The sequence below is a fragment of the Phyllopteryx taeniolatus genome, chromosome 15 (genome assembly GCF_024500385.1).
Source record: "Phyllopteryx taeniolatus isolate TA_2022b chromosome 15, UOR_Ptae_1.2, whole genome shotgun sequence".
Lineage (NCBI taxonomy): Eukaryota > Metazoa > Chordata > Actinopteri > Syngnathiformes > Syngnathidae > Phyllopteryx > Phyllopteryx taeniolatus.
In genome coordinates this window covers 6552281-6575686 of record NC_084516.1, presented here as the reverse complement: position 1 = coordinate 6575686, position 23406 = coordinate 6552281, and the positions used below count along the sequence as shown (strand labels likewise).

Below are 23406 nucleotides of genomic sequence, written 5' to 3'. Positions count from 1 at the left end.
TTGGTTTGGTTTGTAAGAGAGATTTCTGCCTGGGGTGGTGTCACATGACTGTGTTTCACCAATCCGACAGAACTCCTAGTGACATTGGACTCCGTTTGACCAATCAAACGGCCCCAGGCAGTCACATGACCGCACATAAAGTCGGCAGCCTCACACAGCAGCAACATTTTCCAAGTGACAAATTTTCGTGAAACCCGATTTAAAAAAAAACAACAGGGAAAACCATCCACCAGTGATAATGTAATGGAATCTCTTCTTATAAACAGCACTTGGAGTTGTTGGCAGGGCAAAGGGGGAGGTGGGATTGTTTGTGTTTAGTGATGTGTCCATGCACGACAAAAATGTTTTGACTGTCTTGGGCGCTCGCTTGTTTTCAGCACTTTGGGCGGAAGAGAAGACATGTCGATGAGATCCAGCCCACTGGTTGTTATTTGGCTCGCCATTGGCCCAGCAGCGGTGAGGCAGTTTCACCATGATAAGAAACAGGCTTGCAAAAATGTATAAAGTTCTTAATCCTCTGAGTATTTTGACAAAAGCACACTGCAGAGATGTTATTAAGACAACTGGAAACTATTTTAAATTGTGAAAAAAATAAATGCATAATGTCTCCCCGAAGTCAGTTCACGCTCTCTTCTCTGGTAACAAGTAGCAGATGTTAGGTACCCAGCTTGGTGGTCCGGTAACTTGACCTTCTGTGTTACTGAATTCTCTCCATCTGCCTTCTCTGTAGACCCTTTGAGGCCATTGTGGTGTCAGGGGTCACTGTGCTGTCGTGCCAGAGTCCAAAACAGGTTTTGACTAGATTTCATCCACTGTCATGTAAATTTGAAAAATAAATGTCTCCTGTAAGATATCAATTGTATCCATCATTGTATTAATCAACCCCACGCTTAATACAACTGTTACATCGGGATATATATATATATATATATATATATAAAACACTTTTCCATAAAATGTCATGTTTTGAATTGCTCAGAGGTGCAGTACCAGCGCCGGTCTGTTCGCGTCGCCCTACTTTTGTTCACCCTCTGTGTTTGTTTTGTAAGTGTTCGGCCGCGGCATCCTGGCGTTGTACAATAATGTTAGCAATATTTTGCTAATATTATTGTGATACTATCTATGAAATAACTTTCAACTTTAGGTTTTGACACACAAATATGGTCAATCTCGGTCTCACTCGAGTGGACGATGAGCTGGCAGCAAAACACCCGGTGAGCTTTTACAATTTCGCGTGTCGTGATTCTCTTTTGCTCAATTTTACACCGACGACACTGTCTAAGCGTAATGTAAAATATGAATGAAGATATGCCTTTATCAAAGAAATGTTGCCTTTCAGGGCTTAGAAAGTTATGCCGCCTGTCAGTCTCAGGCCTTCATGAAGGGGACTGGAAGCTTTGTGCTTGGTACGTAAAATGTGTACTTTTTTTAAACCACTCATTTTACTAACTTGTAATAGCTTTTTTTGTTTTGTATGCAAGGTCCCAGTATGACAGAAACAAATTCTAAGATTGATCTAGTATTTGCCACATGAGGGCGGAATAACCCTCAGGCATGTGTGATACAAGATGTGGACAAAAGTATTGCATATCTGATTATTATGAATAATTCATTTTATTTAAAGGTGCCTTACGGGGCACTCAAGGTCACCGTACAAAACATTTAAAATAAATCAAGCAAAACAAATAACAGAACATAAAACATCAATTAAAATGGCAAATCATACGGAAAATGTTAAGTGGGAGAAGGGGGTGCAACCTCTTGGCCAAACTCTTGGTTCTGGACCAAAAAATTCCCACAAACACTCCAAAATCTTGTAGAAAGTCGTCCCACTCCTTATTTTCTTCCATTTTTCACTTCCTTTTAGCATAACCTGTCCCTGTACAGTAGTGTACCAATAAATGGTGGAAGCCTGTGCCATATTGTCATAGCAGTTCGATGGTCTATTATGTCAACCTTCCCTTACAGGTGCTGTTGGCCTTTTTGCCCTCCAGAACATTCTACAGAAGAGATTTGCTTATCCTCTGCAGTGGAACTTGCTCATTTCCATTGGTGAGGAATAAAAGCGTGATTCTCCCCCCGCTCCTTCTCTCTATTATAAGTCTCCATCTTTTGTGCCTGTCAGTGACGTCATCGGCGGGCAGCTATGCACTGACACGGTGGGAAACGCAGAAATGCTCCGACCTGTGGTTGCTACTCGAAACTGGCAAAATCCCGGACAGGTTGCCGCCACAAGGTGAGTTTCTGGCCCAATGTACAGTATGTACGACTGGATTGACAGATGTAAAAGAAACATACTTTGCTTTACTGTCACACTTTAAAACAGTTCTCAGGTGTCTCAAAACATGTCTGTGTATAGGTGGTACATGGACTCGTCACCAAACACAAATACTCAAACACTGTCAACTTCAAGCAGTCAAGTACAGTGGAACCTCGGTTTTTGTATGCCCCGGTTTTCGTAAGATTCGGTTTTTGATCATTTTTTTTTCGTCGATATTTTGTCTCTTGTTGGTTTGAAAATGGTCCGTACCAAGCTCATCTGCCTGCCCGCGGGACTCTGCCACTCATTTTGTGGAATCAAGCACCCACACATAGGATTCCAGGTACACGGGCAACTTTATTGAGTGTTTTCTTGTAGGGCTTGTGAACGTGTCATCATGACGCAATGCTTCATGGACGTATAGGCCATTTTCCTGTCTGTTTACTACTCGAATGTGCCCTGTCATGGTGGTTCCTTTGTATTTCTGTTAAATTTATATTTTTTCAGCCGAATTTAAGTATCGTCAGATGTTGTTGTGTTACGGGGCCCAACACTTCCTGAACGATGTAATTCTTTTTACCAATAGAGAGTGCTAAGACACTGTAACATGGTCATAGGGACCATGACTTGCATTTGCTTGAAAGTGAACATTATGGTCAAATAAAGGTAAAAGTAATGTTAAAGGTTCATTGAGCCATTTAAATGGTCATTTACTGTCTATTTATTTCACTTTGTTTTCTGTATGTTAAACTGTAGCTATTCTCTACTTTTTTTGTTAATATATTTGGGTGTCTGGAACAGATTTTCATTTATATTATTTCCTATGGAAAATTTTGCAACAGATTAATCATGAAAACCAGCGTTCCACTGTATGTACTGCTTATCAGAAGCTAAAGCTTTTAGTATACACTTATCTGTGCATCCATCAAAAGTCAATGCAGCTCTGCTTACTTTATGGCTTCAATAGGTTAGCATCAACGTCGCACCAGTGGGGGATGTTTCTGCTTGATAGTGCCTATGCATGAGTGGTTCCCGTAGTGTAGCCCGCACACCGCTTGAAAGTGGCTCTGGCTCTCCACCCAACCTTACTGATGATGTTTTGAGTGAAGAAACTCAGTGTAGGGGTTGTCACTATGTAAAATAGCCACATTGTTATGTAACAGTGGGGTGGTTGTCCAGAAGGACATTTTCAGAAATAGGTCAATAAAATCGGTATAAAATGACCTTTAAATGATGGATGTTTACTCTTGTCTTCTAGTGCCTCAAAAAGAAGAAGCACCCGGGACTGGGAAGACAAAATATGATGATGTGATGGATTGAAAGCCTTATACAGTTATACAGTGGAACCTGTCTGTTCGGGGACGTAGTTCAACCAACATTTTTTCAGAAATATGCCTCAAAAGTAAAACAAAACTTGGGGCTCAAACCGGCATCATGTAGGTTTTCTGAGACTTCTGCTCAGTGAGAAAGTGTGTTTTGCTTTTTCGTCATTTCGACATTTTCCAAATTTAACTCGTCCTTCCACCGTTCTCCCGATTCAAACCATTCCAATTTAAATATATTTTGTTCATTCAGGAAATATTAGGAATTACTGTTCACGTTCCCTAAATTCACACATTTTTCAGTGTTCCACATTTGCATGAAAATAATCCCAAATGTATGCAGACATTTTTTCAAATTTGCCTAATCCTTACACATTTCTCAACCGATTCAAACCATTGTAATTTCTGTTAGCTCATTCATGAAATCTTCAAAACGATTTTTCACATTACAAAAATATTCACTTTAAAAAATTCACAATTACATACACAGTTTTCATTTCCCCAATTAATGCAGACATTTTTCAAATTGTCCTAATTCTTCCACATTTCTCAACCACAATTAGCTCCTTCAGGATATGGTGGGAACTCTTTTTTTACATTGCATAAATTCCCACTTTTCCCAAATCAACCAATTTTGCATGGTAAAATTCCCAAATGACCGGCGACATTTGACAAATTGACCCCATTCTTATGTCAACCAATCAAACCATTGGAACGCCAAATTGTGCAGCTCATTCAGGACATTTGCCTTTCCATACTTGGGCTGCTATTTTGCTATATGTTAGCATACCTGTGGTTAGAATGTTAGCATTTGATCAATTAGCATAGAAATACAGAAGTACCAAATAATGGCACAGAGGAAAAGCGTAATGATAACTATAAAACCAGGACCTGACTGTGATATAGGAACTTGTCTCATAAAATCAGTTGATAAATGCTGTGTCATATGATAAACGCTGTGTCATATTTGCATTCAACAGAATGTGCTTTAAGACTTCATAGCAGCATTAACATGAGGATATACTGAAGGTCAGAGATTGGTATGGCTTTTTGTAGTGATCAGATGTTAAGCTTATGATCTGGTATTAATTTTTTTGGAGGATGTGTTTGTTGGCTATGTAATACATTTTATACTGCAGTACCACTCAATGGATGCTGAACACAGACTGCTGGGATTAACAATCAAATAATTGAGGGGCGGGGGGTGGTCGAGTGAAAATCTCTGGTGATATTCATGGACATTATTATCTTTGCAAAGGTTTTTTAAATACTGGAGTTCATTAGATTGTGTAAGTGCTCATCTGTTTTGGCCACACTTGCTATTTTAAATCACCCTGCGTCTTGAATGTGTGAGTAAAGCAGGGTACAAACATCAATTTTTGAATTTTTAACTGATTTATAAAATGTATGAAACGACACACACAAGGTAAAAATATCAATGTGTGTGCATAAAGCTCTTATATTGTGTTGGAACTCTGTGTTGACCACACACACAGCGATTTGCAAATGTAAATATTGAACAAATTTAACATTTACTATCATTGGCCAAGACCATTTTCTGAACAGATTGCAGTATGGGCGGCACGGTGCCGACTGGTTAGAGCGTCAGCCTCACAGTTCTGAGGACCTGGGTTCAATCCCCGGCCCCGCCTGTGTGGAGTTTGCATGTTCTCCCCGTGCCTGCGTGTGTTTTCTCCGGGCACTCCGGTTTCCTCCCACATCCCAAAAACATGCATTAATTGGAGACTCTAAATTGCCCGTAGGCATGATTGTGAGTGCAAATGGTTGTTTGTTTCTATGTGCCCTGCGATTGGCTGGCAACCAGTTCAGGGTGTACCCCGCCTCCTGCCCGATGACAGCTGGGATGGGCTCCAGCACGCCCGCGACCCTAGTGAGGAGAAGCGGCTCAGAAAATGGATGGATGGATGGATTGCAGTATGATTGCAGTAGGAAAAATCACTCTTAACACACCCCACAGCAAAGGATCATCACTGAAGTTAATATTTTAGAGACATCTGACAGTTAGGCGTTTTGATGACTTTGACCGTGCTCAAATTCGGCCTGATTATCAATGTGTGTGTGTGTGTACCACCGTTTAAAAGTAAGTCTCTGCATATTCTGCTCAATCCAACAATACTGTCGTGCTTTAATACTCCAAGAACAAACCAGTAGCGTGACAAACACACTCTTTCTGAATGCAAATTGAAAAAATTGAATGTTTTGGCTTCGCTTTGCATGCTCTGCTCTGCATGTGATCATCCTCCCATTGCAGTTACTCAAATCTGATTAAACATCTCCAAGACAGGAAGGTTTTTGAACATTCTCGCTCTCTGTTGCTCTCTTGTTTTTCGGATCCAAGAAATGAACGACAAATCCCTTGTCACACACACACAGATGCCGCTAAAAGAGAAAGAGGACAAACCAGAAGTAATGAGGGACCCAAAGACTGTTGTTAACATGAGTGGAAATGTGACTCATACAAGCAGCTGGAGAACACTTGGCAACCTCTGGCAGCACTAAGCGGGGTCCACACATACTGAAAATCAGGCCACATTCAAGCATTTTCCCTTCCTTGTGATCAAAGTCAGCAAAGGTCCGATTATCAGATGTCTCTAAAAGATTTACCTGGGCGATTGTCCTGTGGTGTGGGATGTATTAAGAGTAATTTTCCCCCCTCAATCCCCTCTGAAAAAGGTCTTGGCCAACAATTGTAATTGTTAAACCTGTTTATAACATATGATAGAAAATACTTTCGTGTGTGGAGAACACCAAGTTTGGTCGAGGCACAGACTCTGTGATTGTGACAAGAAACGGAACGCTAGCCAATTAAGCGAGGGTCACAACTTCACACGTATCAATAATCGGGCCGAATTTGAGATTTTTTTCCCCCCACTTTTTGATCAAAGTAAGCAAAGGCCCGATTAACGAATGTCTCTAAAAAACGGATTATCCTGTGTGTCAGGAGTGATTTTTTTCCCCTCCACAACATGATAGAAAAATGGTGTGGGTTGCTAATTGTAAATGTTAAACCTGTTCAATATCCGCGATCAAAGATCCTTGTGTATGTGGTCAATAACGAGTTCGGCCGAGACGCGTACTCTGTGATTGTGATGTGAAAGGATATGATAGCCAATTAGTAAGGTACACATACTGATAATCGGGCCAAATTTGAGCATTTTTCCTCCCTTGCGATCAAAGTCAGCAAAAAGGCCTCATTGTCAGATGTCTTTTAAAGATTAACTTGAGTAAATGACTAGGAAAATCTTTGTTAAAAAAGCTAACAATTCAAGGCTAGGTTCTCCCATTTCTTCGAATGCCACTCATTCTTTTTCTTTGTATTTTCCAGCGGTCTGCCTCTCACTGGTCAGTTTTGGTACTATAACAGACCTCGTTACATGTTTGGTGTGCATTGTTGACGATCCAGAGTGCACCTCTCACGCTAAGATTAGTAAGCACACACATGACAATGCATGGCTTCTCTTTCTAAGAAATCGATTAAGATGTTAAATCGGTCTGTGTACCATGCTTTAAAAACACAAATGTGTGTTCGCTTGCTCTTGGCCTTCTATTTTAGCGTGGCAAAAAACTTGACATCCCACTGTTATTCCATTGACATTTTGGCAAAAAAAAAAAATGCACAAATGCGTATGATCCTTTCACCCTGTTAGACTGTGACTGCGTGTGCATGGGCATGACAGTAGAAGAGGCGAGCACGGCCGGCCGTCAGAGTCGAGCCATCCCGCTGAACTGGAGCTGTGACCTCTCTCCTCTTTCTGTCACTCACTTTCTTGGGTTATATAACAGCAGCTCACATCCTCATCCAGGCCAATGCAAACTCTATTTACAACATTTTTGCAGCACAAGACTACCACAAGCGGCACGGATGCGTGGTTAATATGTTTGCCTCACAGTTCTGATGTTCTGGGCTCGGCTGCAGCCTTCCTGTGTGGAGTTAGTAATGTCTCCTTGTGCTCGCGTGGAGTTTCTCTGGCTTCCTCCCACATTTGAAAAACATGCATGTTGGCATCATTGAAGACTATAAATTGTCCATACGTGTGAATGCGAATGATTTATTGTTTGTCATATGTCCCCTGCTACTGGCTGACAACAAGTTTAGGGTGTACCCTGCTTGTCTCACCAAAAGTCAGCTTCGATTAATTGAAGATTCTAAATTGTCAATAGGCGTGAAGGTGAGTGTTTGTTTGCCAATAAGTGTCCTGGAATTGTCTGATGACTAGTACAGAGTGGACCCTGCTTCTCTCAACAAAACTCATGATAGGTTCACTAAAAATTCTAACTTGTCAATAGATTTTAAAATTTTGTCTTTTGACAACCTTTTTGAGAAGTTCTAATCTATATATATATATATATATATATATATATATATATATATATATATATATAATAGCACGGAGACAGCCCCCCTCAGTGTAACAAGTGACCTCCTTTAAACAGTTGATAAAGGGGTGGGCTCGATGCTTTTTCTGTTGGATCTCAGTGCAGCTTTTGACACAGTTGACCACGTTATTTTAATTGACCGGCTTAGACACTGGGTGGGGATCAGGGACACTGCACTGAGTTGGTTTCATTCCTATCTTTTAGAGCAAACCTTTGCCGTGACCATAGGCAATCATTGTTTTTAGATGTATTTATTTTTATCATCATACATCAAGCTGCTTGATCTCAGTTGGACAAGCTGGGTTCTGCATTGCCTGGGGCTTCAGTGTTTTTTTTATTTTATTTTTTTAAATATGATACACGCGCATGATGTTTGGCGTGTACTGTGTTCTACTCTTGTCTGTCACAGCACTTTGTGAACATGATTTTAAAGGTCCTATATACTCTAAATAAAGGTATTATTATTTAATAGGTGTGAATGCGAGTGACTTGTTTTTCTATTCAGTATGTGCCTTGTGAAGGTGCAACAATTAATCGATTAATTGACAACTAATCGATTATCAAATTAATCGACAGCTATTTTGATATTGGATTAAAAGTTTCAAGACATTTAACTTAATATTGTCCAAATCCTCAAAATTTCAGCTTCACAATGGTAAATATTCTCTGATTTCTGTAGTCTTCCATTACAACAGACTGATTATTTTGGCTTTAATCAAAATAAGACATTTGAAAACATCTGCTTTTACTTAGGACAACAATGATCAACATTTTTGCCCATTTTCTGATATTACGGCCCAAACAAGTAACTGAATCGTAATCTATTTATGTTTGTGCATTTCATTTTCTGCATTGTCCATTTGAAGCAATGTCCTGTTTTTTTAATAAAGGGATGGACATTAAAAAGTATTTTTTTTTATCTGATTAATTGACAGATTAATCGAAATTAAATTATGGTTAGTTGCAGCCCTAGTGATTTAGGATTGGCTGGCGACGAGTCCAGAGTGTACCCCGTTTCTCTCGACAGGCTTTGGTTAATTGAAGACTCCAATTTGTCCATAGGTGCGAATGGATATTTGTCTGTTTCTTGTCATTGGCTGGCAAACTCTTGCCTAAAGTCAGCTGGGATAGCCCCCAAACACACTTTGAGGCTACTTGATCACTTACTCTATTTGATCTCGACTATATATGCTCAGCCCCCAGCCACAATCGATGCCCACCCATTTTATTTGTTGACTAGAATAACCAGCGCATGATTGATTATGTGAAGGCAACTGTTGATTCTGCATCCTATCCTTGGGGCATCACATCAACATAGCAGGACAATTCCATTATCTCATCTGATCGGGACAGGAAAAGTTGGCAGGGTAACAGGGAATTCACTGTTGTTACAACATGAGTCACTCTGGGACGTTTGCAAAGCAGATGGAAGCAGAGTGAGTGTTCAAGCCTAGACAGGTTGGAAGTATATACAGTAAATGACTCAGGAAGGTGATGAAGAAAGTTAACAGACAGTGAACCTCTTATCAGATAAAATAAAAACAATTATAACAAAAATAGACCTGTGCTGATATTCATTTGTCATTTGATAGATAGATTAGATAGATAAAATGCAGTGCACTTTTATTTCTTGCATTATATTCAATCTGTGTAGTTATGTTTTTTTTTTATACAATATACCCCGGTCACAATAGGTAGGATTGCAGTTTGGGTAAATATATATATTTTTTTACAAATTAAAGTGAAAGGATTAAGAGGGCTTGGCTACTTCTCTCTCTCTCTCTCATTTTTCAAATCATATAGTAAAAAAAAAAAATCCTCTATATGAATAACGTCGCACTACGAGATATATAACACAAAGCAGCTCACAACTCAAACTGGAGTTTAACCTCGGCTCTCCGCCAATCAGCGCACGACTCTGTCACGCCTCGACCAATCGGCGGGCCGGGAGCGCTCGCGCACATACGTTTGAAGGGCGGTGCTGGACTCCACAGGAGAGTGTGTTCAGTGTTCACACACGCGACGATTAAAAAGTGAAGTTTCACCAGCCAACGCGGGATTAAACATGACGCCGAAGCCTTATAAATACATCACAAAATGTTTGTAGTAGTTTAAATTCAGTCGCTTCTGTGTTTTTGTTGGTTATTTAGTCTTTTCACCTCGGTAAAGTTGTCAGGCTCCTGGTAGTTTATGCTAACTGGAAGTACTCGAAAGTAGTCATGGCTTTGATAGCCACGGAGCAGGGCAGCAAAATGAGCGGTACGTCGGCGATCTATGGCTGTGTTGGGCCCAGAAAAGACGCCGTTCACGGGAAAACCCAACCGAAAGAGGGAGACTATTCCACGGACGGACTTCCCAAAGCGTTTCTTCACAGCCTGCGGACCTTGTTTGACATCCTGGACGACGCCGGTCGCGGCTACGTCCACATATCGGAGATCGAGAGCCGCTGGCAGGGCGCCGACACTCGGGAACTACCCGGCGGGGTGTTGAGCTGCCTCCGACGGGTCACCCCTCCGCACGGCTGCCTCACGTTCGAGCGCTTCGTGGCGGGGCTGCGCTATTCAATGCTTAACCCGGAGAACCGCTGCCAGTTGAAGGCGCAGGCGGCCGTCCCTCCGCAGCCCCCTCCGCGGTCCGCATGCACCCGGGCGGAGAACAAGGTCCGCCCGCTGGGGCCGAGCAACGTGACCAACATCCAGCCGCACCGCGCGTCCTCCCTGATAAGCCGGGCCAGACCAGAGGAGGGAGGTGGCCACCCGGCGTGCGGACCGCCGCGGTACGGCGCCGGCTATGAGAGATCCGGTCGCAGTCTGGAGCGGATCCCGGCCGCTCAGGAGGCCGGCGGGTCTTACCGGGTGGAGCCGGGTCACCTCTCAAAAGCACCCCAGCAGCAGAGCCGGGTCAGGTCCATCGAATCGCTGGCGCTGGAGTCACCACAGCTCCAAGGACCAAGTATGTGCAACCCGAAGGCATTTCTAACTGTTTGCATCTGTTATGAATTAACGAGTGGGGGAGAGGGGTGTGTCTTTGCCACAATTTTCCAAAATCAATGATTTTGATAATAATAATAAATTTGATAAAAATCAAATGCAGGGACTCTGGTGTAATATGATGTAGTGATGTGATTTTAGGTAAAGAGAGGTTTTCCTGATCAGATCGAGGCAGCGGTGATACCATTCTGATCATTCACACACACTGACTGAAACAAACACTTTGCTGCTAAGTATTTACAGTCGTACCTTGCGATACGAGTTTAATTCTTAAGGTGAACACGCTCGTACCTCAGAATACTCGTATCTCAACTGGAAAGGCAATTAGTCTGTACCAGCCCCCCCCCCCCCCCAAAAAACCACCCAAAATGTGTTTTTTAACATTTTCCATCACAAAAAATTGCACTCAACAGTAATATAGAAAAAAAACACCCAGTAATAACATTTGCTATCCATATAACCTGCAAATATTGAAAATGTGAGCACAAAACACGACTGTACCGTATTGTCCGTCCTTGTTCTTATGTGGGGTCTATTGGTAGTTGGCAATCCAGCTTAATGGAGCATCACTGCTACGAACTGATGTTGTCATTCCACTGCAAGAAAACCAATTTGAATTGGATGTTGTGACGTGTGCTACTGTACTGTTACAAAACCTAGTGTTTATACATTTATCTGGTTTCACTATAACAAACGTCCCCGTGAGGGCCACTATAACTACGATATGGCTGGGGATGAAAACGGGTTTTACACCCCTGCAATCCAAGAACCAAAAATGCTTTGTTTTAATTGACACAGTCAGAAAGATATTAATTGAAAAATGACCCGTGCCTTCGTGGGTTTTCTCCGGGCACTCCGGATTCCTCCCACATCCCAAAAACATGCATGGTAGGTTAATTGAAGACTCTAAATTGCTTGAAGGTGTGAATGTGAGTGTGAATGGTTGTTTGTTTATATGTGCCCTGCGATTGGCTGGCAACCAGTTGAGGGTGTACCCCGCCTCCTCCCCGATGATGGCTGGGATAGGCTCCAGCGCTCCTGCAACCCTTGTGAGCATAAGCAGCTCAGAAAATGGATGGATAGATGGAGTTTATTATTTTGTTTGTAGTGTAGTGGTGTAAATCATCCTTATCATGCTTAAACTATCATATAGTATTTTGAAAAAAATAAATGGTGCCAGCTCTTTTTACATGTCACAATATGAAACAATAATATTTGCCATTGCGATCAAATTGAGACAAAAGTGTAATCCGGACATGTCGATGATGTGTGTCACATCACAAGTAGGGCGTCTGCATACTTTTGAGCAAGCCATGCGCACATCTGTCGTGCAAAAGCAAGTTGATATGTTCACCACATCGTCTTGCCAGTTCAGTTGCTCTGGCAGTGTTCAATTGGATGCACTGATCCGAGCGCAACACAAACAAAATACACAAAGTAAGTAGGATATGTTCACTCAGTAAATAGTCTTTTAACTGCAGTAGAGTCTACTTACGGTAGAAAGCCATCTATTCCGGGACGCCTGTTTGGCTTCCTAATATTTAAGGCTTTGGAGCTTCAGTTCACTTCCTAATCCCATTTCATGTAACAATCATGGCTCAGAAACATGTCCATGGAATTGAATTATGAAATCATGACTCATAAAACTGTTTAATCATTCATTCATCTTCCGCTCCGCTTATCCTCACTAGGGTCGCGGGCGCGCTGGAGCCTATCCCAGCTATGTTCGGGCGAGAGGCGGGGTACACCCTGAACTGGTCGCCAGCCAATCGCAGGGCACATATAAACAAACAACCATTCGCACTCATGTTCACACCTACGGGCAATTTAGTTTATCAGTTTATCAGTTTATTTTTGAAAGGGGACAATGCAATTTCATAAAACACATGAAGTACACATGGTTAAAAAAGCCAGAATTAGCCAGAAGGCTAGTTTTCATCTGTAGTCCCCTGGCCATGATGTAAAAAAGCAGTAAAATACATCTACAAGACAATATAATACAGGATACATAATCAAACTATACTATTAAGAGAGAATAAAACCATAATTTTTTTTGATCATAACAAAAAGACAACATAACATACTTGTCTTTTAGTGTTGGCAGCTATAGGTGTTAACTAGCCACATTTTCAGTTTTTTTGTGAAGGCCTTGTATGTTGTAAGCAGTTTAACCTCCTCAGGTACTGAGTTCCACTCACCAGCGCTCCTCACTGACCAGGCTGACTTACTGAAAGTGCTCCTGCGCAGAGGAATGAGACAGTCACCTCTGACAGAGCCTCGAGTGACACGCTCAGAGCTGTTTCTTTGGCTGATGAAGTCAGCCAGAGGAGCTGGGGCCAAATCATGCAGTACTTTATAAATCAAATTTAAATCTGCAAATATGTGAAGACTGTCCCAGTTTAAAAGACTGTATTTTTTAAAAATTGCACAGTGATGATAGTGCCTTGGTTTTTTTATCCATCACTTTAATTACTTGTTTACTTTAATTTAGAGTCTTCAATTAACCTACCCTGCATGTCTTTTGGGATGTGGGAGGAAACCAGAGCACCCGGAGAAAACCCACGCAGGCACGGGGAGAACATGCAAACTCCACACAGGCGAGGCCGCGATTTGAACCCCGGTCCTCAGAACTGTGAAGCAGATGTGCTAACAAGTCATTCACCACGCCGCCAGAAAACGCTTTAATTCTTTGGATTATATTTAATAGTGTCATTACTGTATGTTTTTAATAAAGTACCATACTGTAGAGGGGCGTTTTTCTTATTAAAAACAAAAAGACATTGCAATGTTTGGGGGAGTTTTTTAGGGGGGATGCTGGAACAGATTAACGGCATTTATTTACATTTATTTCAATGGGCAAAGTTGATTTGCGTTATGAGTACAGTCACAGAACAAATTAAATTTGTAAATTAAGGTACCACTTCATTTGTATACAAACAATAAGTCACTTTTACATATGTCCCTTCTAAAATGAATGTCTATTTAGGGCTTATTTTTTGTTGCTGTTGTTGTGTATTGTTTTGACAACAAGCTTGTCAAGCATGCCACATGCCCTAAAAGGAGCTCACGTTCAGCATGTTGTAACTTGTTGAGTTATTGCTGCCGTTAAAGCCAGGCCAAGTCAGCGGTCCGGTCAGACGTGTATCTTTCTTCATTGGTGCCGTGGGCCTCGCACTGCGTGACTGCCGATGGTCAATTCTCCCCCGGTGTGAGGGAAGTAATGCTTTAGGAATCAAGCTACCTCATCTCACTCGTACGTCTCTTTGTGTCGCTCTAACGACCGCGTTTGCTGTCACACAGGCTCAACCCTCTGATGAGTCTCTCTGGGTTAAAAGTCTGATCCTCGCACAGCCAGCATGCCTCGAGGGCGACACTCCATCACTCCCTGCTCACTTACTTCCCTCGTTTGAAAAGTTTCAAGAGATTTTTCCACCCAGCAGCACACGTTGTTTCAGTGCATTCATCTTAAAAAAAATTAAAAAAAGACACACAACACTGCACCATAGCTTATAGCTTCCATTGGGTACCAAACACAGTCAGTCATATGGTATGATAAAGCCATTATTAGTGTTTTCAATTGCATAATTCACAGTATTGATATTGTGCTTTCCTAAAAAGAAATAATAATAATCAATGACGTCATTGATTGGCTTCAACTCAACTTCCATCACATTAAAGTTGACGACAAAAAAAACCTCGACTTGTTTAACCCCTATTACACAACCACATTGGTAGTTATCGTAGTATACAGCTACGATTCCCTCAAGTTCAGTTCCATACTGCATGTTTTTTTTTTTTTAACAACATATCCAACCTGTATCGTGCCACTTTGGCACACAGAGTGTGGGGTGAGCAGTGCCTTATCAGCATGAGACTGGACCACCCCTCAAAGCAAGCTGATATCAGCAAGGATAAATACGAAGTAAATTGTGCTGGAATTCCTGATCCTTGGGCTACTGGTTGCAGTCGTAAGAAACGCTTTGTTTTTGGCAGATGCCGGTAGACATCTGCTGTCTATTGTTTGGTCGATGGAGAATTTGTGTTACGAAACAAATGGAAATTCATCATCTCTTTGGAAGACCATTTTAGCATCTATTTACCTTGTACACTATTTTTAGGCATTAAGGATCCTCAAATCCCCATGTTTCGGCCTCTAGTCCTCATGCATTTGGCTGATTAGCGTGGACGGACAGAGCAGCACTTGTCCGTGCCATAATCTCTCACATGCAGTAAAACCTAGTAGTATTAGTCCAGATTACAGCACGCAGGTCAGGCCTCGCCAAAAGGGTGACAGCTGTGAAATCTCTCACCAAAAAGTCCTGCCAGAAGCTCACTTTCTCCTGGAATTTAGACACGTAACACAGTGGCAGTACACTCATAATCTATAGGGTGCTATTGAATCATCAAGTGATAAATCACCGTCAATCTTGTGGGAAATGCAATTGGAAAGTCATAAAATCAGCAAAAAAAAGAACATTAACTGCTGAAACTTACTCAAATAAATTTAACAATTATTAAAAGGGAACTCAACCCAAGATGTCAAAATCTTGCCATAAACATAACCGTACGGAGTAATTAAATGTTAAGCAATGCTGCATTGTTCATGTCGATATTATACCTTATTATTCTATCATATACCGTTGCATACCAACATCGACACAACACCACCCCAAAATGATGTTGAATCGCTTTTATACCAATTGTATAGCACCGGCAAAATCCATCGCTCTCTGCAATCTGTCATCTGACATGATTCAATAGTACGTAACAGGCAGCAGGTAACTCTACCGGCGCTTCGCCGTCACTTCCCGTCTGTAACTGATAACGATTTCGCCCAACATGGCCCCTCCCACCCTAAATTAATTAATTATTCAGTTTAATTCTTGTTCCACAAACGCAATATTAATCAGAGTATTGTGTTTTGGCTTGTGTTGGCACATACAATGTATTCTTGCTTTAAAAATTTTGTAATCAAGTCCCCCTTTAAAATGTTTTTGCAGCACCGTTTTGCTTGACTGGTACTGGGTGTGTTGGGTCAAAAATATTTTAAATAGTGACAATTTAAGCCTCTTTGTCTGCTATGTATTTTATGAAGGAGTTTTAAGGCCACACTGAAAAGGAAAAAAACTTTTACACTCGGAGATTAAAGTCATAATCTTTTGAGACTGCAGGCATATTTAGATTCTTTTTTTTCACTTTGAGAATAGTGGTAATATTCAGAGATTAAAGTTGTATATTTTTGACATTAAAGTCTTATATTTTCGACATTGTTTTAACATTGTATACTTTTAAGTAAAACAAGTTTGATTTTTGGAATAAAAAGTATATTTTTTATGTTAGTTGTATATTTCAGAGAGTAAAAATCATATTTTAACAAGTGCATTTAAAAATCTGCCAGCACGCAATGCAGCCCTCTGTAGCATTTTTCTCGAAAATATATTGATTGGTAGGATTACAAATTCAATTTTATAGTGTACTTTTTAACAAATTTTCCCACCGATGCCCTAATACTCTTTCATGGGTTCATTTTGAATGGCTCGCACGTGTGGTGACCACTGGGAACGTTTTCCACCCTCCTTCCTAGTTGTTGGATATACAGTATTCTCCTATATTGCTAAACAAATACTCAATCATCTCATCCACATGTGTCCAGGTGTCGCCAAATCCAATTTGCCCCGATCCCAAAGCGAGTCTGCGACGGGCTTCACTGGAGGCTCCAGGCGTCACAGCCGCAGTCGGGAGGAGCCGAGGCGCCACACCATCACCAGCGGAGTGGACTACGAAATGGTCGGTGTGCGGCTCCGGAATGGCATTCAAAACTGTCATGCACATTCATACACTCAATGTGACCTCTGCATTTAACCCCCATCAGAGCAGCAAACAATGCTGGGTAGTTGTAAATCGGAAAAGACAGAGCCACTTTTCTGCAACGTAGGAGATTTTGTGCAAAAAGTCCACTGAAGCCTAAATCGCCCACAGGTGTGAACGTTCTTGTTTGTCTCCCATTGGCTGGCGACCAGTCCAGGGTGCACCCCGCTTCTCTCGCCAAAAGTCGTCCTAGTTTATTCAAAGAGTTGCCCTTGTTATTGCCTGGCGACCACTCCAGGGTCTAAGTGTGCCTCTCTCCCAAAGTCAGCTGGGATAGGCTCCAGCTCACCCTTGATGCCAATGTATGGAAAATGGATGGATGGATGGATTGTACATGTTGTTCAGTCACAAAGAAACTAGTGTCACTAGTGGCGAGAATAGAATAACAAGAGAAAAGTCTCATTTGACCTCCTATTGGCTACCCGGTTCCCCTCCCACTGCTGTCCCCTTGCACCCCCCCCCCCATGCTTAAACTCCCACCCTCCCCTCTAGAGCTCATGCCTGCCTCCTCTCTGGCTCTCTCTCCCCCCTCGCTTCCACCATTTTTCCACCTTCCCTTGCATGCCTGATCTCCTTCTTTCTCCTCGCCGGCGTCTCCTCCGTCTCTGCGTCTGAGGAGGCAGACGGACCCCCCTCCTCCCCTTCTTCCCTTCTCTTCCTCCTCTCCCTACCCTCCCTGCCCTCATCCTCCCCTCTCCCCACCCCCCCCTTCCCTGTGTCCCTCCCACCGGGGCCGACTCCGCTGCCTCGATGGTAGCGAGCCGAGTCGGGCCCAGCGGCCCGGTGGACGTGGAGGAAGCCGGCCGGGCCTGGACGGCGGTGTGGGCCGCGTACACCACCGTGTTCATCCCCCTCAGCAGCAGCCTGTACAGCCGCAAGGCCCTGCACTTTTTTTTGTGGGTGAGTAGGCGGAGGTGGAAGAGTTGAGCGGCAGCTTCTTGGCTGTGTTTGGGACAAGAGTGAGGAGTTTAGTATAGTCGATTTTTTAGTATAATGGCACTACTACACTATATGGAATGAAAGTATTTTGATAGATAGATAGGACTTTCCACCATACTATACAGTACTACTATTATACAATGCTTAAAAAGGCATCAGCACTGTTTAGATCACTGTAGTATACTATAATTATGCTACACGGCTTGATACCATACTACACTACATGGAATGAAAGTTCTAACCAGCAATAGACAAGACTTACCTCGAAACAAGTGATTTTCAAAGTGTGGTACTAGTACCACTAGTGGTATGGGGGCTCCCTCTGTTGGTACATGAAATAATCCCTGCCTATTCAGTTCCGTTGTATTTAACTATTTAGTGGATTACATTTGCAGTCAATATTTAAAAGCTGTTTTTAAATTTTTATTTAGATTTAATTTTTATTTAACTTCTATGTGCAATGCATTGTAATCGAATCATTATTTTGGTAGGCCATACAGTTTTTTTTTTTTTCCCCCCTATATTTAGGCAGTATTACTGTTCAAACTATGCACAGTGTTACAGTGGCTTATATGGTATATACTTTTAAGAAAAAATAATATATATCGGGCTTGTGTTTTTTGATGAACACCTAGGCCTACTGTGCTACTGTATTGTACTGTTGGTCATTTTGGTGGTACTTGGAGAGCAAAGTTTTTTTAGGTGGTACTTAGTGTTAAGTTGGAGAACCACTATTATATACTAAACTTTACTAGTGTACTGTACTTATACAATTTACTAAACTATACGTAAAAAGGGACAGGCGTACTACACTATACTGCATGAATACCATAATACACTATATGGAATTGTGAGTTTTAACTAGCCACGAGACTTTCCTCTATTGTATAATATACCATACAACAATATATTCTACTATTCTAAACTGTGGTACTATACTAGTACTGTTCATCCCCCTTAGCAGCGAGGTGCTTTTCCTGTGTGTGAGTAGTTGAAGGTTGAAGAGTTGAGTGCTAGCTTTTTGCTGGTTTTTGTTATATGAGTGAAAAGTTTGTTGTGGATTTTGGACACCCTGCTGAATGGAACAAAAAGTTTTTACCTTGTAGTATGTTTAAGATAATTTTCCCTCAATAATCCTTTTGACACCATTGTATTTGGGGATTGTTTATCGCCTTTGACGCGCTGTTGTATAGCCGCTCTTTCATCCTTTGTGTTAAGCAGCCTGAGCAACTGTTGTGCTGTTATTGTGTGTATGTGTGGTGTGTGTGCGAGTGTGGTGTGTGCGTGTGTGTATTTATGCACCAGTTGAGGCACACACTACTTCAAACCTTCTGCCGCTCACTGTTTTCGGTGCATTCATTGACACTAGCTCCTTCATCTCACCACCAACACACTCCACCTTATCTGCCTTATTTAGGCACAGGCCAACAGTGAGTGCTCTGATGTAGTTGTTTAAACATGGGATGGAGCCATGCAAGGGGCGCTTGGGGGTGTGTGGGGGGTGGCTGAATGCCAGCGATGAGGCTAGGACTGTGCAGCATGGACAGCCAGGTCAGCACAACTCACATAGACACAGAGGGGTGGCCATAATTGAGGGGCTGGCTATTTACTCCATTCTTAGGTTGTTGCGCGGTTGCCATGATACCGGACTGTTCAGGATTCAGTCGGACTGTTCGTCTCTGTCTGCGCCTTCTTCACAACACAGTCTGCTCTCAGGTTGTGTCGACGACGTGGAGTTTGTGCTCTTTGCGTGTTCCCAAAAAACAGATTTCCTCCCTCTTTTCCAGCTGAAGCAAATGAAGGAGCTGGAGCAGGAGAAGGACTCCTTGCTGGCGGGCCTGGAGGTGGTGGAGCGTGCGAGAGACTGGTACCAGGGCCAGATCCACAATGTCACTGAGAGACAGCGGCAGGTCGGGCAGAACTCCCAATGCACGGTGAGTAAAGACCCGGGATAATCCAAAACTTCTACTACATATTTACCAGGGAGTATGAGCGTGTTTTTTTTTTTTCAAAATCTTTTTTTAGGACTTTTTCACTGAAGCCAACCAGAGTCGTATCAACATTCTTATTCCCAAATTACAAGAAGTCAACCGCTGCCTCAATGACCTCATTTGCTGTACTGGAATGGTGAGAATCAACCTGCCACACGTAACTCATTCCATTGTTATACTACTGTATATCATACCTATAGTTTCCTGTCCAAATACCATACTGTATCCATACTACATTCATACTAGCCTGTGAAATACCAATACATTGATACCTTGAGATACGAGTTTAATTCGTTCCTGGGCAACGCTTGTAACTCAAAACACTTAAATCTCAAATCATCTTTCCCCGTTGAATTGAATGGAAATGCCAATAATCAATTCCAGCCTCCCCAAAAAAACGAAAAGATTTATAATATTGTACTCTTGTAAAAATGTAAAGTAAGTGCATAATTAAATTGAACTAAAAATAATTCAAATAGTTTTTTCACATTTTCTCCTTCAATCTGCTATATGCGGCACGTCACGTGACCAACACGGAACACAGGATAGCTGACTTCCTGTGTATGCTATGCTAACGAGTATAGCTACAGTTCAGTTGATGACCTGGTTGTTTGAAGCCGAACTTGCTAAAATTTTGTTTTCTTTATGGCTAGTGTCTTCTGACAAAAGTTAGATACATCTATATCATTTATTTATACAAAGATGATATCATAGTTTTAAACATGAACGAACCCTGAAAACCTATTGTCATCTTTGGTGGCTCTGTGGTGACATCTTGTTTAAAAAAAGACATTGTGGACATTTGAAGTTCTTACGGGTGCTTTGAAACGGTCCACTTCCCCAGTCACCCGAGTGAGGAGGAAGTGTTTTTACCTGATTTGCAGAATGTGGAAATAGTTTGCGGAAAAGCAAAAAATCGGGCAAGTGATTGGGCAACTTAATTGTATACAGTACTGTACCACACCACCCTACACTGTATACTATGTTGAACTCCTTTTTGTTTTGTTTTCCCAGTCATCCTTCCCTTCCAGTGGCGGTCTGACGGCAGTTCTCCCCACCAGCTCGCAGCCTCCGGTTCCAGCTCCACCACAAGCCATCATGAGACTGAAGGACCAGAACAGACTCCTCACACAGGTTCCTTTAAGTTAATTCCTCCAATACTTCATTGCTGTCAGCATTTTGGACCGTCTGACCGTTTCATATACTTCTTCCTTCTTCTCCTCCTCCCCCCGCGAAAGGAGGTGACAGAGAAGAGCGAGCGCATTGCCCAGCTGGAGCAGGAGAAATCTGCGCTGATAAAGCAGCTGTTCGAGGCGCGTTCCCGCAGCGTCCAGGACACCAGCACCATGGACTCCACCTTCATCTGACCTTTATGCAGTAGGTCGGATTTGTAAGACTGACGCTGTCGTAACCGTTTACCCGACTGACCTTTTGTGGCGGCGATGCACCTTTTTCAACACCCCTTGACTGCAACTTGTAACCTCTCCACTCCACAAGCTAATTGTGCACTACAAGAGGCAGAAACACTCCAAGCTGCTGGACTCCAACCTCTTTAATTTTGTTTACAGTAATCCCTACTCTTCATAGACGCCCATATCTGTAGTTAAAACTATAACTATACCACAACCTATGATCCCAAAATACTTTATCATTTCGCACTTATCTTACACTAACCTTAAAAATAAATGGTTTATAGATTATTTGAATTTGAAAAATGCACCAGAAGTGGGCGTGTACATGCACATGTGGCGAAGACTCACTGTAACTTCCACTAACTACCCGGGCTAAACTTACCTCCTCCCCGACATACAAAACCTGTCTCTCAGTCGAGATGTGTCACTTCAACATACAGTGGTGCCTTGAGATACCCATGACCCGCCTTATGAGTTTTGCAAGATACGAGCCGTCATTTGACTTGCGATCGCAAACTTGAGATACGAGCGTTGTATGGTGGCAGTAAACTCAATTCAACTCACTTCACAATAAGCAGCACTTTGGCGAAGAGAGAATAATGTGTTGAAAAAGAGGCTTCAAGCTGTTTAATGCCACTCCCAGTTGAACTTAGAGAAAAACACGGTTTGTATTTAAAACAAGCAAGCTATGGTGCCTTCAGAATGCCCCCCACTTTCTTAATGCTGACATAAATGGAAAATGCCATTTACATTCTAACGGTTAGCATGGATAATTGTGGTTTTACAACCCTTTAAGCAACACATCTTTGAACAACAATGATGGAACGACACAGGAGGACAGATAATATAACAAAACTCACAGGCATATATTCTTTATCCTCTACAGAAAATGACTAATGTAACAGCAACTTATTGAGTAGTAGTGGTAAAAGTCTGTTCTTATTCATTTGTGTCTGCTTGACTGTATTATACCGTGGTGCCTCCCGGTGGCCAAGGCAGCCACACCAGAAGGAACAACAAAAGGAAATTAAATGCAGCATTAAATCATTATGCGAAAACTGTTTAATGCTTTATGTTATAAATAATATTGAGTGATTTTTGTGATTTTTCCCAAAAAACAAAAACACAAGAATTAGTGTTTTTCTGGGGGGAGGCTGGAACGGATTGATGGCATTTCCATCAATTTCATTAATGGAAAATAATTTCAGAAGTGTTGCGTTACAAATGTAGTCACGGAATGATTTCAACTCGTATCTCAATTTACCACTGTACTTCCTTTTGTACCAATTACCGTGCTAATGTCCTATTTAGACGGGCTTTGGTGCAATCTTGTGGCGTTTAGGGTGTTTCAGAAAGTGCACAAAAACCGTGATTTTGAGTAGGTGAGTTTTTCAGTGACAAGCTAGGGATAGTTTCCACAAAGATTACCTGGTATAGGTGAATTTGTGAATAGCGAACTGCAAATATGAGAGGGATTACTGTACTTCCATAGAAACCAACCACTTTGTGCAAAGAAGGTATATCATCACCTAAACCTTCTGTTTACGTTTTTTTAAAAGTTTGATCCCTTAATCTAAAATACAAAGTTTACCCCTTTTCCCTTTCAGTAGTCTCTCTTATTATGAAAATCCTACACTGACTCTCTGGTTGGAGTGTTTAAAAAAAATAAAAAATAAATCTAAACACGAAGGTTTTTATATTCAAGTAGTATGTTGGATGTGTTGTTTTTGTGAGATGATGGTGGGGTGGGGGGAGGTCAGCCCTCAAGCCAACGTGACGTCGATCCAGAGGCGGAGGAGAGAAGTTTGAAAGTTTGGATGTGGAGGAAAGTGGAAGAAGTGTTCACTTGTTTGGGAGATGTTTAAAAACACCTTTTGGCTCATTTTTAAAAAATGCTAAATTTCCTGTTTTGTCCTCCACGTGACTGGATAGGTCGCAAAATTGATCCTCTGAAGATGTTTAGCTAAACATGTAGCAGTAAAACAATAATAATAAGCTGGCAGTAAAACAATAATAATAAGCTGTAAGTGTATACAGCAATTGTATGGTACTTCTGGGATATCTCCATAGAACATAGTTACTGTATGTAGTTTTGAATGTTTAGGTTTTTTTTTGCTGCTCAAAGTACATAATGTGAGTGAAACTCTTTTCTCCTGCTTTCTATTACAAGTACTTCATCTATAAATGAAATGTAAAATAATAAATACAAGCAAACAGGGTGACAAG

General features: G+C 41.7%; 1 protein-coding gene across 6 annotated transcripts; it reads left to right on the top strand.

The window, feature by feature from the left end:
- Positions 1-998: 998 nt before the first annotated feature.
- Positions 999-23405, top strand: tmem141 (transmembrane protein 141). Of its 6 annotated transcripts, XM_061798834.1 has the most exons (10): positions 1025-1044; positions 1145-1214; positions 1340-1406; positions 1969-2052; positions 2126-2236; positions 16624-16757; positions 19565-19711; positions 19803-19904; positions 20783-20902; positions 21007-23405. In XM_061798834.1, the coding sequence occupies exons 2-10, from the start codon at positions 1161-1163 to the stop codon at positions 21133-21135; spliced, it is 948 nt and encodes a 315-aa protein (XP_061654818.1). In that variant the 5' UTR covers positions 1025-1044; positions 1145-1160; the 3' UTR covers positions 21136-23405. The 6 variants fall into 6 exon arrangements, with proteins under 6 accessions (XP_061654821.1, XP_061654822.1, XP_061654817.1 ...); XM_061798833.1 differs by having other exon boundaries at positions 1024-1214; XM_061798832.1 differs by lacking the exons at positions 1025-1044; positions 1145-1214; positions 1340-1406; positions 1969-2052; positions 2126-2236 and adding an exon at positions 9660-10932.
- Position 23406: the final 1 nt, after the last annotated feature.

Bases quoted from the DNA above. Each gene is read 5' to 3' on its own strand.
- tmem141 (XM_061798832.1), top strand. From the start codon at position 10,200: ATGGCTTTGATAGCCACGGAGCAGGGCAGCAAAATGAGCGGTACGTCG. The intron at 19,712-19,802 runs GTGAGTAAAGAC...ATCTTTTTTTAG, and splicing joins GGCAGAACTCCCAATGCACG to GACTTTTTCACTGAAGCCAA. The intron at 19,905-20,782 runs GTGAGAATCAAC...TTGTTTTCCCAG, and splicing joins TCATTTGCTGTACTGGAATG to TCATCCTTCCCTTCCAGTGG.